Genomic DNA, 18,355 nt, shown 5'->3' on the forward strand with positions numbered 1-18,355 from the left:
TTGTGTGTCTTTTCTTTTTTTTTTTTTTTGCGGTACGTGGGCCTCTCACCGTATGGCCTCTCCCGTTGCGGAGCACAGGCTCCGGACGCGCAGGCTCAGCGGCCATGGCTCACGGGCCCAGCCGCTCCGCGGCATGTGTGATCCTCCTGGACCGGGGCATGAATCCGTGTCCCCTGCATTGGCAGGCGGACTCTCAACCACTGCGCCACCAGGGAAGCCCTGTGTGTCTTTTCTTTATGTTCAAAGGTTTTATACCGTTTTTATTTTCTTCCCAGGTTATGTGTGCCCAGTGAGCCACCCCTGACACAAGAAGCATCATCAGCACTTTATTAGTGATGGATACTGAGAAGAAACCAGAGAATGATGAGGATGACAGTGTAAACAAAGAAGCAAAAGACTTGAGAAATAGTTCACCCCATGATGTAGATTGTGGGCCTGTATCTGAGGTGATGGCAGATTCCTCTGAGAATTCCATAAGCAAAAGAGGTTTTTTAGAGTCATCGGACTTTGACAGCGCTGTCGTGGAGAACGATGGAAATGATCACGCTTCCAAGAGAATGAAATTAGCTGAGGCAGAGCCCCTCATCCATGGGTCAGAGAGGCCTGAGGGCGGAGGCCCGGAAGCGGGTGTCCCGTTGGCGGGGACAGGGGTGGGGGCCCTCATGAGTGACCCTGATGGAGGCGTGTGTCTTCCTGGTGCCTTCGCCACCCCCTGCAACGTTAGCCCCATGGACAGTGCTTCTCTGGAAACAGATGCTGAGAAGAAGCCCACTCAGGAAATGGTTTTCCTTGATCCAGGAAGAGAGCTTCCCTTCCCCCAGAATGAGATGCGTGTGAGCGGTACCCTCGGAAGTGTGGATGCAGTTCTGCAGTGCGGCACGTGTGGTCACTCGTTTGCTTCCTGCTCCGATTTGGAGAAGCATGCCGAGTGTCACACGCAGCAGCCTGAGGACCATGCCTGCGGCCCCTGTGGCCACAAAGCGGAGAGCAGCGCGGCCTTACATGTGCATGTCAGGCAGGCGCACGGGCCGCAGAGGGTCTTTTCTTGTGACCTCTGTGGCTTTCAGTGTGTGGAGGAGAACCTGTTGAACGCACACTGTCTCGGCAAAACACATCTCCGGCGTCAGAACCTTGCTGCTCGTGGAGGGTTTGTACAGATCTTAACCAAACAGCCTTTTCCTAAGAAGCCATGTCCCATGGGAACAAAAAGTGTTCGCACAAAGCCAAGAGCGTCTAAGCCAATAGTAAAGAATGGTGGTTCAAAAGGATTACGAAACGTTGGAAGCAAATTTAAAGATTTCAGAGGAAGCATTTCTAAACAAAGTGGAAGTGGCAGTGAGTTGCTGGTTGAAATGATGCCATCCAGGAACACTTTGCCAGAAAAAGTAGAGATTGTTGAAGAAAATGTAACCTCCCTTGATATACCTCGGAATCCCGAAAACCAGAGTAAAAAGTTAGGAGACTTAGTCACCTCAGAGGGTCTCCTAGAGAAATTGGAATCTACCAGAAACACCCTCCAGGCAGCCCACAGTGTCAGTACAGCCTCAAGACCCAGATCTGAGCGGAACATCCTCATGCTGGGCAACAGCTTCCGACGACGCACTGGCACTTTCGCCTTAAGGGGCCAGGCGAAGAAAAGGTTCACTCTTTTAGGAATTAATAAAAGAGGCACTACTGAAACTCAGAGGCTGTGTTTGAAACACTTTAGAACACAGATGAAAACAAGTGATGCTGAGTCAACACCTCAGCACGCAGAAACCGGTGGCAGCGTCCAGGGTCTGTGCATCACATCTGCAGAGACCCAGGACCTGAAGCAAGACAGGAGAAGCTCCCATCTCCCATGCTCCTTTGACTCGCTGATGGTGAGGCCGCCTTCTGACGACCAGGTGTTGTGTACGTGTACAGACTGTGGACACACAGCCACAAACAGGACAGAGTTGGAAATCCACGTGAAGAGGTGCCATGCAGGAGAGATGCTGTCTCACTGCCAGACATGTGGCTTTTCCAGTGCATCCAGGAGGGAGTTGGATGCACACTTGCACAATAACCAGCATCAGCAGACCGACCCCGGCCTCAGTTGTCAGTGTTTTTCCGTTAATTCCTTGAATGAAATGTACCTGAGAGACCACATGAAGGAAAAGCACAGTAGGGGCTTCCTTTGCACACCTTGTAATCTGTTCTTCTCATCTGAGAAAGACATGGAGGAACACAAAACAACTGAGAAGCACATTCACTTGTTGGGTCAGCCAAAGACTTCTCAATCATTTAACAATGATTTGGTTTTACAGACTTTACCTTTAAGTACTTTAGAATCAGAAAATACAAAAGATTCTGTGAGTGAGTCAGGAAAAGCAGCTCAGGAAGAACCAGTTCAGTCCAGGGTAAGCCATGGAAATGAAGTAAGACATGCGAATAAGCCTCAGTTTCAGTGTAAGAAGTGTTTTTATAAAACAAGATCTTCCACTGTTCTCACAAGACACATAAAACTCCGCCATGGTCAAGACTATCACTTTCTTTGTAAGGCATGTAATCTTTACTCATTGAGCAAAGAAGGAATGGAGAAACACATTAAGAGAAGCAAACATCTTGAAAATGCTAAGAAAAATAATATTGGCTTAAGCTTTGAAGAATGTATTGAAAGGGTCTGCATAGGTGCAAATGACAAAAAAGAAGAGTTTACCATTTCTGGGAATGGAAGGATAGAAGGCCATGTGGAAGGTGTGCAATTCCAGGAGCACACCTGTCTCGACAAGAGCATACTCCTTCCCCAGGAGCTGTCACAATCTGGTGTAATCACCAAAGAGGCTGAATTAGCTTTGACCACTGCCCCAAAGAGAGGGAGACCTAAAGGTAACATCTCACGGACGTGTTCACATTGTGGTCTTTTGGCCTCGAGTATTACAAACCTGACTGTGCACATTAGACGAAAACACAGTCACCAGTACAGTTATTTATGCAAAGTGTGTAAGTATTATACTGTAACTAAGGGAGACATGGAACGTCATTGTGCCACCAAGAAACATAAAGGACGTGTAGAAATAGAAGCGAGTGGAAAACCAAGTTCAGATATCATTGTTGGCCCGGAAGGGGGTAACCTTGAAGCCTGTAGGAAGAACACCACTTCAGCAGTTTCGGATGTACCTGCCAACGAGTCAGCTGAAGCAGACACCTCTGTTTCGGAAAAGCCAGTACTAGAGCAAGGGAATCCAGTTGAAGTCGACGTTGAGAATGTATTTCACTCTACAGATGGGGAAACTAATGGTCACATTCTTGAGAAAAAGGAACAAACGTCTCTAGAACCAGAGGACCTTATCCATCAGGGCAATGCCTGCTCCCAGGGAGATGACGCAGGTACAGGAGATAACAAATGTGCGCACTGTGAGTTTAACGCTTACTCTTCTGCTTCTCTAGAACTGCACGTAAAACGGAAGCACACAAGAGAGTTTGCATTTTATTGCATGGCGTGTGATTACTATGCTGTGACTCGGCGGGAGATGACCAGGCACGCAGCAACAGAGAAACATAAGATGAAAAGGCAGTCTTACCTGAACTCTTCGAATGTGGAAGCCGGTTCTGCAGAAATGTCCAGAACCATCATTATCCCTGAAGGGCAGCATCAGCAAGGTTCTGAAGAATTTCAGGTAATTCCAGACCAACCCTCCGAGACTCTCAAAACTAGAAGTGCTGCTGATTGTTCTATTTTGGATGAGAATACTAATTTAGATATGTCCAGAGTACTCTGTGCTCCTGGCTCTGTAGAAATTGAGACTGAGGAAGAATCTAATCTCAGCGAAGATCATTCCTTCTGTGAAGCTTTCCAGCAGCCCCTTGCCAAGGATAAAGTTACAAAACCGGAGGAGATGGTGTCCCTTAATATTTCCTCTAATTATGGCTCCCCAGGCAATTTTCAGAATGAAAATTCAGGAAGCTCAGCTTTGAATTATGAGACAGCAAAGAAAAACCACAGTGTGTTGAATGACGTCAGTGATCCAAACACACATTGCAAGAGTGATGGCGGAAACGTAGGGGACAAGGCAGATAAAGTCCTTGGCAAACGTGTGCGCCCCGGAGCTCTAGAAGGAGAGCATTTGGCTGAGAGCACCATGCTGAGAGCAGCTGGAGAAGAGCTCAACCTGGGTAGCAGTGGTCAGAGCAAAGTTGGAAGTGTGCAGAGTTCAGGGGATTTGAAAGATGTGCCAGAAGATCCCGTTCTAGAGAATAAGGAGATTCTGATGAATTCCCAACATAAAAGTAAAATAGTTTTGGAAGAGGATGGTCCAGCTTCTGATGGCACCGTTGAAAATACTGATGTTTATGAAACTATAATCAGTATTGATGATAAAGGACAAGCCGTGTACAGTTTTGGCCGGTTTGATTCTTCCATCATAAGGATAAAGAACCCCGAAGATGGGGACCTGTTAGACCAGTCTGAAGAGGGGCTCGTAGCAGCAGGAGTGAGAATGAGTGAGTTGCCCTTAAAGGACTGTGCTCAAGGTGTGAAAAAGAAGAAATCCGACAGCGGTTCCTTTGCCGAATCCACACGAATTCGTTGTGATGACTGTGGCTTCTTAGCAGATGGTTTGAGTGGACTGAATGTTCACATAGCCATGAAGCATCCTACAAAAGAGAAACACTTCCACTGTCTGCTGTGTGGAAAGTCATTCTACACGGAGAGCAACCTCCATCAGCATTTGGCCAGTGCTGGTCACATGAGAAATGAACAGGCCAGTGTCGAGGAGCTTCCCGAGGGAGGGGCCACCTTTAAATGTGTCAAGTGTACAGAGCCCTTTGATTCTGAACAGAATTTATTTCTGCATATTAAAGGGCAGCATGAGGAACTGCTCCGAGAGGTGAATAAGTACATAGTGGAAGACACTGAGCAAATCAACCGCGAGAGAGAGGAAAATCAGGGGAACGTTTGCAAGTATTGTGGGAAGATGTGTCGCAGTAGCAATTCGATGGCATTCCTAGCACACATTCGCACTCACACAGGTATGTAAAGTGCAGCAAACCTCTCTTTACCCACCAGGGGCAGAGGAGTGCTAGAGTTCGGACATTTGTTCCCATCCAAATGTGGAGTCCTTAACTGCATTTGCCAGTCGGCCTCCACCCAGTTCACCTCCCACTGCCCCATGGCTCTGGACGCTGCCATAGTCTTTGTTGACACTTAACATCTCTTAAGGTAATTAATTGAGCCTTAGTGATTCCAAAGGCACGATGTTTGGCAGATTTCTTTTATCAAGAAGCCTAGCCTAGTCCCTCTGATGCGTTTGTTATATTCCTGTCTCTCCCAGCTTTTCAGTTGTCTCTAAGTCCTAGTTGTTTGGTTTTCCAGGGTGTCTATTAAGTGGCACTTTGGGTTTCAGAGGACATATTAAGTGGCTTTTGAGGAGTGGAATATGAAAATTTTCTTACAGTTTTAGGGATTTAAATGTATTCATTGACAGGTAGTTTATATCCCGAAGTGTAACTCCCAGGCAACAAGATTCTGCTTTCAAGGATCAAAATTAGTCAACACTTTTCAAAGTTAATATGTCCTGGGGATTTGGTTTACATGGAGGTAGCACTTGATTTAATTTCTGTGCTGTCACATGTAGTGTTCCATTTTAATGTTCAATTTTAGGTAGAAATTAAAAAAAAATTTTTGTGGAAAATACATAAGCCACTATTCTAAATTTATGTTAACATTCACTGCACTGTTTCTGTAAACCTGCCATACATTCTTTGTTTTAAATGGACAGCTTTTCTAAATCATTGTGCTCTGCTTAGACAAGTTCTGTCTCCATGGTTAAATTATGAGTGGATTTGAATAATAAATTCACATTTCAATGAACATATTTTCATTAAAACTGTAAGGTTTATTTTACTGTACTTTAAAATAATGGCTTATTATTAAAGCTGTACTTTAAATTCATGCAGTTTTTGAAACTTAGTGCACGGTTACAAGGGGGAAGACAAAAGGGTATGAAACATTATTAATAGTTTAGGGTGATTAAAGATAGATAAAAGTTTTTCGTTGAAGAAAGTAACAGGGCAACCTGCGTAAGATTAATCTAGGTAAATATAAACATTGTACTCTTGATCCCAGCTCTTCCCATGTAGTAGAACCAGTCCTGGAGAGTAAGGTCAAATACTTATTTGTTGGCCTTATTAATACCTCTGTCGGCACCGTGTTGCCGGTCACTTTCTGAAATGGTACGGTTTTAGAAATCAGGCTCGTTCATGTGTGCAGAAAATAGGTTCTTTCTTAACATGCCCTCTTAAGGCAGATAAAACTGAATAAAACTAAGAGGAAGATGCTAATGGAGCTCTTTTTAGAATTCTTTATGCAACTGTCTGGTCAAGACATGTTGCTTATAATTGATGTGTCCATTACTTGAATTCTCTTGTAATTATAGTCAATAAGTCTTGTAAATGTGTTAAAGCTCACTAAAAGCATACAAATTCAAGAACAGAGTAAGGCTAATAATTTAAAATAATCAATGTAGGCATTTCAGCACTTAATTTCCCTTGTGTGTTGATAGCTGATCATTCTTAATCCATTAAGATTTATTTAGTCGTTTACAATGCAAAATAGGTTTGCACTGGTCACTTGTGCCATTTGAAAATGTCCACCAGGTTAAGTGCAGAATGTAGTCCATTAGTCTTCCTTGACTATATGTATTAATTGCATTTAAAATCAAGTTAATGTGGATGTGAAAGTGAGGTAACTATCAATATGTGACAGAGTAACCCTACTTATATAAGTTACATCATTGATTGTAACATTTAGTAAAAGTTAGCGTACTTTTTAACATCTCCTGTTGGCTTATCAGCAAGTACATTTTTATTGTGTTCTGAGGCACCGCAAAGAGCTCTCTTCCTGAGTCCCCAGTGCCAGCCGACATTTCAATATTGCAAGTCATTTTTTGCGGGGAGGTTGCTCTCCAGGTTTTAATCCAAGGTTTTTTGTTGTTGTTGTTTTGTTTTGTTTTTTTTCCTGGGAGCATCTTAAAATGAATTGCTTCTCTGATACTTTGCTTATGTCCATGAAATAGTAATTCAGGGACTGTTATTAATGGTTAACTGGAAAAGGGCTTATTCTTCCAATCCCTGTTTTCATATTTTGTGATTTACTATATGTTTTATGTAACCTTTTCTTCCCATCCTTAACACGATAAAAGCAGCACTAGAAAAAACAAATGAGTTTTGGTTATCAAGGATTGTGGGAAAAAAGCCTCCCAGAGTTGTCCGGCGTGCTCGCTGGTATGAAGCCATCCACATGACCAGAAAGAGCAGCGTCTCCTTTCCCTTTGTGTTAGTAATACAGGAAAAGCTGTTCATTTTCTCTCTGGCATTGTTCTGGTAGTTAGAGCTTTAGTTTCCTCTGCCAGAGGTCATTAAGTCGGAAGACTGTCTGAAGCCCTTAACTTCCTGTTCAGAGCGTGCTGGTCTCTGGCGCTATTTGGAAATGTCCACACGTGGGAGAACGTTAGGGCTGGTGGTGTTTGTACCTTTTTTTTTTTTTTTTTTTTTTTTTTTTTTTTTTTTTTTGTGGTATGCGGGCCTCTCACTGTTGTGGCCTCTCCCGCTGCGGAGCACAGGCTCCGGACGCGCAGGCTCAGCGGCCATGGCTCACGGGCCCAGCCGCTCCGCGGCATATGGGATCCTCCCGGACCGGGGCACGAACCCGTATCCCCTGCATTGGCAGGCGGACTCTCAACCACTGCGCCACCAGGGAGGCCCGTTTGTACCTTAATAAGTGACGGTTAAGCCAGATCAGCTTGGGAAGAGGCGGTTAGGGGGAGTTAGTGCGTCGAGTTTAAGCGCAGCGAGGGCAGGGCCTCTGCTTTGCTCACTGCTTCACCCCCACGTGGCGCTGGCTTTCCGTGCTGTTTGTTGAATGAAGGAGTAAACACATGAGCAGAGGAACCAGTGAAGTGTTCAGTGTAGGGAGGATTGTGGAGTGGAGAAGCATTAATTAGATAATGGGTTGTATCCATCTTCCTTGATTCTTTAAGACCTAAAGTCTTCTTATGATTTTTGAAGTGTCAGTGTCACATCCATGTATGCATAGCAGTTGGCAGTGAATGAAGTTGAGGAAGGCCAGTGCAGGTCTGAGGGGGAGGCTTTGTTTTTAAAGTCTTTGGAATTCTTTAGGTAACACTGTGAGGTGCCAGAAAGCTAGAGACCCTGTTTCATTTTTCCCTTTCAGAAAACCTCACAGGCCAAATTAAAACAAAACAAAACAAAAACTACCGAGGGTAATGCTGTTGCGTGGAGTGGGACTATTTAAAATAATATTGACAGTTTATAATGATCTCAATATGCCTGAAAGACAAATTTAGAAATATATGGTTTTACAAATTTTGCCTTAAAAATAATATGCCTGGATTCATTTTGGAATGGGCCTAGCAGGCTTAAAAATGGAAACGCTATCAGTTAGGAAAAAAAATGGGACATTTCTTATTTTCTTATACAGAAAAATGTTACCCCTAGTCCCGTAGTATTAGAATTTTTATGGCCAGGAAGGAGATGTTAACACATCTCTGCATGTAAGACACAAAAAGTAGTCAGGGCCTCCGTGATTTCTACATGGAAGCAGTCAACAGGGTGACTCGTGGACGTGTTGTCAGCACACCAGCAGTGATGGCTGAAACCCCAAGGAACTGCGGTTTCCACCAGGGAGCCACGGACAGTCCACTGAAAGTGCTGAAGGTCTGTGTCCGGCCCCCGTGGCCCGTGTGCTGCCACACAGAGGAACTCACACCCTGTAGTGCAGAGCGAGCACACAAGGGCTTTAGTCACGAGATATTTTGGATCCTTTCACCAAAATTGTAATAATACACGTGTTGAGAGAGCTTTATCTTCTTTGTTTAGAGTCCTGATGTTATTGTTGATTAATAATTTCCTAATTACCTTTAATGCAGTTTAATTTAAAGTACAGGTAAATTGGTTCTCCTTACTCTTTTCTTTTATAAGTCCCTTTATAGAATGCTGTGTCAAGATGAAATGTTTCAAAGTAGTGATAGGCTTAGTTTTATCAGAATCATTTAAATAAACTGTAGTTTCTAATGTGACTTATAGGATGTGATTGCTGTAAGCTGCAGTCTCAACCTGCTTTTGACATTTAAACATATAAAGCTGACTAGATATAACCATTCAGGTGCTAAATATATTTTACCTCTACTTCTAACAGTAGAAATGGAAGTATTAGAAGATCTGGCTTCATGGTCTTTGAACTGTGAAATATTCAACTTTGCCCGTGCTTAGTACTGTTGACTTTTTTATTTCTGTTAGAAGATTAAAATTAAATGCTTCACTTTTTTTGTCAGCTTTTGGGAATTAAATTGAAATTTAAGACTAAAACTTTTTACTGAGCGCTTCAATTTCAACAGAGTATTCTTGGAGGATTTTTTTTCAAGGGCATTGCACAAAGTTCCATTGATCAAAAGTGATTTACTGCAACTCTTTTATTTGAGCTCTTTTTGTATATTTATTAAAGTTCACATATTTCATATTCTGTCTAACTATATTAGAAGAGGTACTTCACCAAGTAGGTACTAAACATGCTATGAAAAATTTGGAAACATTGTACCAATTTTAAACTGTTTTTTTTTATGATTTTATTTTCTTGAGGATTTAAAGGTTAGAATTAGAAAATGGTATATATGTGTTACACTTTGAAAGAGTGTTGCTTCTTGTTAATATGGGTCCTGATTATCAATTAGTAACTATGTTCCAGTTAGAATCTACCTATTACTGACAATAAGTTTGTGGACTCTGAAATAATTTTGTCTCCTCATTTTTGAGTATAGATTAATCTTATTCCTTTGTGAAATAAAAAAATTGTTGGTACTGTGCCCTTTATGTTGAAATGTTTGTTCTTGAAATCAACAATAGCCAAAATGTCAGTAATTCTGATTTGCTGAATCATCACAGATTTTTGGCTCTAAAATGATCATAAAAGCAAATAATTTATCCACTATATATTCTTATATTGTATGGTATTGAAAGAGTAATATCGTGAATAATTTGGGATAAATGTTAGAAAAAGAACTGAAATATTAATGTGAAAAAATTCAAAGCTGTAGAAATATGGGGGAATGGGGATGTGGTCACTGAGAAATTTATTTGATAATAAATATATTTTTAAAAAACATCAGCTACTCTGTATGAATTTATGTTTTTAAAATGTTCCATTTAAAATGTTAAATGACTTTTAAAACTATTTTTGTGAATTGTAAGAAAAATATTTGAAATTATGTAGCTCATCTCATCTACTTAGTACTGCTCAGGTGTATCACCTTTGACTTTAAATTTTAGAAATGTTATTGAAAGTTAGAAATACTCATTGGAACATTAAAGTCTTCTTGGTGGAATAATTGTGGAATGCATGTCTGTTCAAGTTAGAAAGGAATGCAGGTATTTCATTTTGGGGACAGAAATTTGTAATTAGATTATAAGTATGATTTAAGATCTGGGCCTCTTTTAAAACTTCATCAGTAATGTATTATTCAAATTCAAATCATGCTTTATGTTAAATTTATTTAGGATCAAAACCATTCAAGTGCAAGATATGCCATTTTGCAACAGCTCAGCTTGGCGATGCCAGAAACCATGTCAAAAGGCACCTTGGGATGAGGGAATACAAGTGTCATGTCTGTGGGTGAGTAAATTGAAACCGTCTCTACCGTGGTGAACCAGGAAGCATGTGCAGGATATCCATTGTTTCAGAATTCAAAACTGATACGAGTAAGAGTGGCTAAAATTATGCATGCATATCCTTCTTTCCATTGTTATGGTAAATTCCTTAAACACAGTTATGACATTCTTCTCCCACTTCTAATCCTGTACTGAAGATGAGCAATTTTATGGGCTACAAGGTCAATTTGAACCTGTAATCTGTAAATTGACTAAATTATAGGATGTTCATTCATATTGCCAGAGAGAAGTGTAAATTCCATTTAAAGACATAAAAAAATACATAATATAGCTTCAGGATTCTATATGTATGTTTTTTTTTTTTCTTTTGCTATACCACTTTAATTTTAACCACATTAATGGTTCTTTGGATACATTGGACACATTCTATAAGGAAAAAAGCAGAAAAAGATTTAATTTCAGAGAACTGATTATTGCAGGGATGAAGCTTAAAAAACCAGTGTATAATGTAGGTTTTTGTGTAACGTTATTTCAAAACTTGTTTTTTTCCTGTTTTAGTTAATGGCTCTTTCCTCTAAAGAATCATTCACAATGTTTAATTGTCACTCAAATGTGTTGCATTTAATAGGAAGCAATGAGACGCCTTAATGCAACACTAATTAATTTAGCAGAAATGTTTAAAAGGTTTTAAAATGCCATGACATCTATGGTATATCATAGGACATTCAGAGCTGGATTTTAATACCTTACTTCTGATTAAAAGTATATTTTAATGCTGTTATGCTAGAGAAATTAACTAATAAGTGCATGATATAAAAACACTTTATGTGAAACCTGAGGAACCTGCAGTTCTTATGGTTAATTCACAAAACACTTCAGATTCAATTAAATTATGCAATGCGTACATGTTATATTAGGTTTATTTTTTCAGTGGAAGATTCTTCTGGTTAGCACTACTGTGTAAATGTCTTTTAAGTGAAGAACAGTTTCTGTTTTTTAGTGGACTGTACATTTCATCCCAGGATGCAGTTGCATTTTTTTGAGCCTTAAGATAGTTTTGCAAATAACTTTGCAAGCAGTTTTATTAACCATGGCCTGTGATTTATTCATTGGCAGAATTGATGGTTCAGTGACTTGGAGCTAAAGTAAATGAAGATGAACCTTTGCCCTAAAGCCCCCTGAAGATCAGTGGGAGAATGAGTTTTGTTGCTACTGATTTTAGCTGCAAGGGTCGAGTGCCACATGGTTCATTTAATTGCTCCAGGTCTTGGAATTTTAAAAGATACCTCATTTATTGTTTTTACCATGTGAGTTATAGGAAAGAGGAAGGCCCTGACTCCAATGAAAATTTGTGCTATGACAATAAGCAGTTTCTTCTTTGTGTCTGCAAAATAAGTAAATAATTTTTGCATACTATGTTATTAGAAACCTAATTCCATTCATTTTTTATTAGCGTTACCAAAACCTGGAAAGAGAAGAAGAAACTTTCAGAGAGCATTTTCTGACATATGTAGCGTCAAAAACAACGTCTGATTGATTGGCTTTGGTTGTGTGATTTGAGCAGTGCACACTTGCTTAGCTCATTGCTTAGCAAGTACAACTGGCATGTTGCACTAATGGTTTATATAGTGATTCCCAAGTAAAGAATTATAAGTACATATAGCTATGTTGAGTTTTTTACGGCTGTCAGAGAGGTCTACGTGTGTGTGTATACATAGAAAAAGCAATCTACATTCTCAAATAGTATCTTTTAAAATTACAATAGTCGTTGAATTTTATTTGACCAAGAAATAATAGTTCTCTTAATTTTTTTATGTGAAATTTGATTTAAAAGTCACATAATAGTTATTTGTACAGGCTAGATATTTTTACAGTGAAGCTAAAAGTTCTGAAGAATTTCAGTAAACTGCAGGATGCCTATCGACCTATGTAGTTGACACAGAACAATAATGAGTTAAATACCCTTTAATGCTAAAGAAAAAGTATCATAGGTTGTTCTGTATTCCATGTGTTTCAAAGGGATAGAGCAGAATGTAGGTTAAAAATTAAAGTAAAAAACGTTAAAAAAAAGAGAGAATTGGCTATCAGATTAGTGGCAGTAGAGAGCACTGGTACATTAACATCACTGACAATGTCAATTCATTATCACTGATGGCTAAATAATCTTAGAAATGCTCAGTGGACCTATTAGTTCCTGAACATAAGCAGCTCATGCTGCATTTCTTCATTAGCTCTTAATTGCTATAAATTTTACCTTTTAAAAAATCATGCTTTAAAAGGTGAAGTGATCTTTCAGGAACATTAACTCTATAATTTTGTCACAAACAGAAGGTCTTGCACTATGTTTTCTTTTCTTCAGTAGTTAGTATCTTAGTGTCTGTTTTAGAATTTTACTAATAACCCCTTCACTGTTTGAGTTGTAAGAAATAAACAGTTTTTCAAATAGTTCTGTTAGAGTAATAATATATGAAAACAGTGGGGCAGGCACATTTTTGAAGTGAAATTATTACTCACAGTGTTGTACTATTTTTCCTTAGTAACCTCTTGAAAAAGTCTTATATTCTATGGTGAAATTGATGAAAACAACAAACAGTACATTTTGTTGAAAAGACCTTAGTATTAATGTTTCAGTTTATTTGTAATTGTATGACTTCTTTTTCATATCTTTAAGATTTTAGATGCTCATCGAATATGTATCATATATTATTTACTAAAGCTTAATTTAAGGGTTGTGCATTAGCTACTCCTTTAATAAAAACTGCCTTTTAAACTTTTATTTCAGTTGTTTGAACCTACACTGATCTTCTTTGAATTTTTAAGCTCAATTTTAAGAGCTCTCTGTCCCCCTCATCGGCAAATCTTAGCCACGGTATATCATGGATTTGAGTTATTTGACCAAAGAGGCTGAATGTATTGTATTCGATGTCTAATTCCTAATGCTAGCTGGGATTCAGAATTCAAGATTTAAGTTTTGTTTACCCATGGTTTACATGCTTATGTCAGGGTATAGGTTTCAAAAATGTATTGCTCTGCACTTCCTGTTTTAAGAACATGTTATAGATAACTTCATTTAAAAGCCTTTCATTTTACTTTCACTTTTAGGAGGAACACTTTTTGAATTACAGTTGCTTAATGTTTTTCTTACTTCTGAGCATGACCTCAAGAGGAATTTTATAGAATATAGGTGAATTTATATTTAGCACTGATGGATAGCTAACATGAAAATGTGCTATGGGTCGGACATAGGGCTTAGTGGGGGAGAAAATAAAAAATAATAGAAAGCACCTTATATAGAAGTTAATAATTTTGTTGGGAACATATGTTTAAAAATAGGTAAACACATTTTTACTAAGTCCATGATCTTTACCTTTGCTACTTTTCAGTAGTCAAGAACTTAAAAATCTCAGTGGCTTAAGAACATCACTGTGGAAACCATGTTTTGTTAAATTCATTTACATTTATTTTAATAATCTCTTCCTCCGTGTGCGTACACACATACACACACACATTAGTGTATATATGATACTCTCAGTAATAAATAGTATTTAAGTAGTGCTGTGTTTTAGTGTACAACTTAATTAGCAGCAGTCGTTTCATTTGTTGATCTCAGTTTCATGAGATTGTTTATCTCATGTTTATTACCCCATTGTACAGATAGTAAACATGAGAGTAAAAGTATTTTTAGTGATGGAGTTAAATTATGGGCCAGTAATGGTAGACCACTGTTTCCTTCCTTTTAACTGTACCTTTTCTTTATTTCTCTGCTTTTGTAATATCTGTTGTTTTAGTTACTGATTTTAATTTGTACTTATTTTTTTTCTGTCTAGGTTGTTTTCTCTAGCATGTGATAGCTGTAACTTCCAGCCCCCAGCCACTTTTGTTTTCTGCTTTTGCTCAGACTTACATTATTCTAAAAAATTGCTTGCACTGTATTTTATTTTAATATTCTGGTATTCAGTCTCTTTCTCTCTCTCTCTCTTTTTTTGGTCTCCCTCTGTTTCACTTTTCTCATATTAAAGTGTTGTTTTGAATAATTTTATTATTTTTCCTCATTGTTCCTTTATGTGTTGATAATTTATTGCACTTGAGTTGTTACAAATTGAACGTGTTAGTATCATAGAAATAAGTACCTAAAAAAGTGAAGATTTTATTGTCTTTCCATTAGGATGAGAGGGGGAAAATTGATCATCTTGGGTTATGGTTTTTGTTTTTCATTACTAGTTACTACAAAAAAAGACTAAGTAGAAAATTAGTAAGTAGTCTGTGATTTCAGTAAACCCGGGAAATGATACCTAACTTTTGTATGCCATTATTCACAAAAACCCCAGTATGCATGATTTAGGGGTTATGTTATTTTCTGACTGCTTTCCCTGTGTTTAGTCTTGAATCTTGTATATAAACAGTTGAGTAGTACTTACCTAATCAGGAGAGAATAGGGCATTTACTAAATCTGTCACCTCTGGGTTCATGAAAAGATTCTAGACAGTTTCTATTGTGTATTAATGTGCTTATGAACTGTGCATTCTTAGTTGGTTTAAGAAACCTTAAATAGAAAGTTACTAATGCAGCAAAACTCTTTTTTTGTGTGTGTGTGGCATTACCTAGTTTTTGTGCATTAGAAGGGATCTCTATGTAGATGATTATAATGTCACTTTCTGACCTTTGCAGCTTGAATAATTGTAAATCATTGCTTCATAACGTGTCAGAGAATGTCTGTACTAGGCAATTAAATGGCAGAATATAATAGACCAAATTATTGCCTGTCATGTTTTCAACAACACAGTTAGTATTTGAGTTACACTTAATCATTACGTGCATTAGCAACTTCATTGGAATCCAGCTTCAGGCTGAGCATGAAATACATTACATTATTTAAACCTCTAATGGTACAAGTCATTTATTTGTGTTGAAGTGTACAACATGCAGAGTTTCATAAAGCAAGGAACACTTGAGAGCTTAATTTATCCAAATCAAAGTCTAAATGCAGATAAACACAAGTGGCAAAAATTAGTAATTTTTATAGGCTGGAAATATTTAAAAATACATGGTTGTGTGTAATTTTAGGCAGCAGGAATAAATTAAAATCACTATTTTTAGTCTGCTCTGAGAACTAAAGCTGTGTATACCTAAATCATTAAGAGCACCCTGGGACTGCATTTTTAGCTGAACAATTAATTACAGCCATCATACCTACAGATGTATGCAAATAAAATAAGTTTTTGGTTCGGCTGGTTGTTTTGGTTAAAGAGACATAGAAAAAAAGGTATAGATAGAAAAAGTTTGTTTTATATCATGTCATAAATTATGCATGTGACAATATAAAGGGCAGCATCTCTCAATTTTATAAAAAACATCAAAACTAACATTAAAATACTCTTGTTATAAAGGATGTGTTACATATTTTATCTCTATAATATTTTAATGATTTTTGTTTAATGGTATATTTTTGTCTTTAGTTTGAAAATTTAAAAATCCCACATAATGCTGACTGTCTCTCTTCCTGTCAGTGAGGAATACCAAACGTACATTGTTCGTTTATTCCTCTGATGTTGAAGTCCTTGAAATACCATTTAAATACTGAATGGATGCTATTTTATATTTTTTATAAACAAATCACTTTTCATTTTGAAAATCTAGGAGATATCTTGGTTATTATATTAAAATAAAATACACTTTTTCTCAGATACGATTGCAGGATATTTTGTAGTGAACTGCTTTGTAAATGCAGGAGAGAGTCGGGGGTATGGTTAGGATAACGGGGAAGAAACAGAAGAAACGGTTTTCCGCCTCTCCTCACAGGGAGAGGAGGGCATCTTCGTCACCACCACATCCCGTGCTCCTTTTTTGTGATAGTGTTTTCTTGAACTTTTGCCTTGGAAGAGTAGGGTCATAGATTTATTCCCAGGCAGTAAGTGTGATCAGCTCATAAGAAAATAGAAATAAAATACACATTGTCATTTGTTGGTGTTGTAGTTGAAAACATTGGCCTCTGTCTCTAAGGTCTTTTCCAGTGAAAAGGTCTTATCTCAGTGACTTAAGTAATTTTTGCTTTATTTTTATTTTAAAATGTTCCATGGTGACTTTAAAATTCTGTTGTGGAATCACAGGATTCTTTAGCCCTCCTGATCCCAGGAGTGAAATACAGACGGACAGCTACTCCTCTGGTTTCCTTTGTCTGTCCTGTGATTTTTTTTCTTTTTTTTTTTTTTTTATTGTTAACCTGTTTTCTCCCTCCCTCTTCCTGCTCATGTGTTTCTGAAAGTCCTTTACTTTCTACAGGGTTTTGCTCTTTGATATGTCTGAGACTGAATAAGAGGAGGTCTTGGAAATGTAGATAGGAGGGAAGTACAAACGTTGATTCAGGTATTCATTCATTTCCCACTGGGCAGATTCTTGACAGTTTCCTCTTCAAGTAGGCCCAGGTGGTGCAAGGGCCCTGCGGTCACGTGCTCCGAGTAGGAGAGACAGACTCAGAGGCAGACTACAGGGGAAAGCGCGGGGGATGGTGGTCCACAGAGGAGGGGTGCCCAGCTCTGCTTGGGAGCAGCAGGAAAGGCTTCATTCAGAGGATATGTTTGAGTTGGTTCTCGAAGGATGAGGAGGTATTTATACACAAGGCAAAAAAGGACACTTTTTTTTTTTTTTTTTTTTTTTTTTGTGGTACGCGGCCTCTCACTGTTGTGGCCTCTCCCGTTGCGGACCACAGGCTCCAGACGCGCAGCCTCAGTGGCCATGGCTCACGGGCCCAGCCGCTCCGTGGCATGTGGGATCTTCCTGGACCGGGGCACGAACCCGTGTCCCTTGCATCAGCAGGCGGACTCTCAACCACTGCGCCACCAGGGGAGCCCCACTTTTTTATTAGAGGGAACAAAAGAGCAAAAGTAGTGAAGTATGGAATAACATGGCATATTAAGAACACTGCGAGAAATTCCTGGAGGTTAAGTGCTTAGAAGGGGTGAAGCAGGGGATTTTTTTAATATTAAATATTTATGGAGCATCAGTATGTGCTGTTAGCCTTTAGGGTTAAAAGATCAAAACGATATCTGCTGCAAATGGATGGAGAAAGCTCAGGTAAAGAAATGCCCAAATCTTTTCTGAATCTTGTTGCCGATTCAAAAAATATTTCATCAGCTAGGTAGCGTGATGTGAAGGTGAGTGGGGGTTAGGCAGGCAGGGGTAGGTAGCCCATTCCAGGCAGGGCTTTGGGGAGGTTCAGCCAGGAGCATGGCGAGTTCAGGAGCCGCTGGGACTTCAGCTCTGCCTGAGGTGGGATTGTAAAGGAGGGGGCAGGTGGCAGGGCCAGATCACAAAACTGTGCCATGCTACGGTGAATGCTGGCCTTTTCCTCTGCTTTCCATCACTTTTTTTTTTTTTTACATCTTTATTGGAGTATAATTGCTTTACAATGGTGTGTTAGTTTCTGCTGTATCACAAAGTGAATCAGCCATATGCATACACATGTCCCCATATCCCCTCCCTCTTGAGCCTCCCTCCCACCCTCCCTATCCCACCCCTCTAGGTGGTCACAAAGCACCGAGCTGATCTCCCTGTGCTATGCGGCTGCTTCCCACTAACTATCTGTTTTACGTTTGGTAGTGTACATATGTCCATGCCACTCTCTCACTTTGTCCCAGCTTACCCTTCCCCTGACTTTCTTCCTAGTTTTCTAGACTGTGAATAAGCAGTGAAGGGAGGAAATAGAGAACCTGGC

General features: G+C 39.2%; 1 protein-coding gene across 1 annotated transcript in view; it reads left to right on the forward strand.

The window, feature by feature from the left end:
* Positions 1-335: 335 nt before the first annotated feature.
* Positions 336-18,355, forward strand: part of ZNF407 (zinc finger protein 407) — a gene marked incomplete at both ends in the record, with an annotated part of 390,320 nt that continues 372,300 nt past the window's right edge. Inside the window, 2 exons of the mRNA XM_079717645.1 lie at positions 336-4,992; positions 10,534-10,648. Of these exons, the coding sequence (XP_079573771.1) occupies positions 336-4,992; positions 10,534-10,648 (4,772 nt within the window). The remainder of the gene's footprint in view (positions 4,993-10,533; positions 10,649-18,355) is intronic.

Source organism: Hyperoodon ampullatus (assembly GCF_949752795.1).
Source record: "Hyperoodon ampullatus genome assembly, chromosome: 13".
NCBI classification, from domain to species: domain Eukaryota; kingdom Metazoa; phylum Chordata; class Mammalia; order Artiodactyla; family Ziphiidae; genus Hyperoodon; species Hyperoodon ampullatus.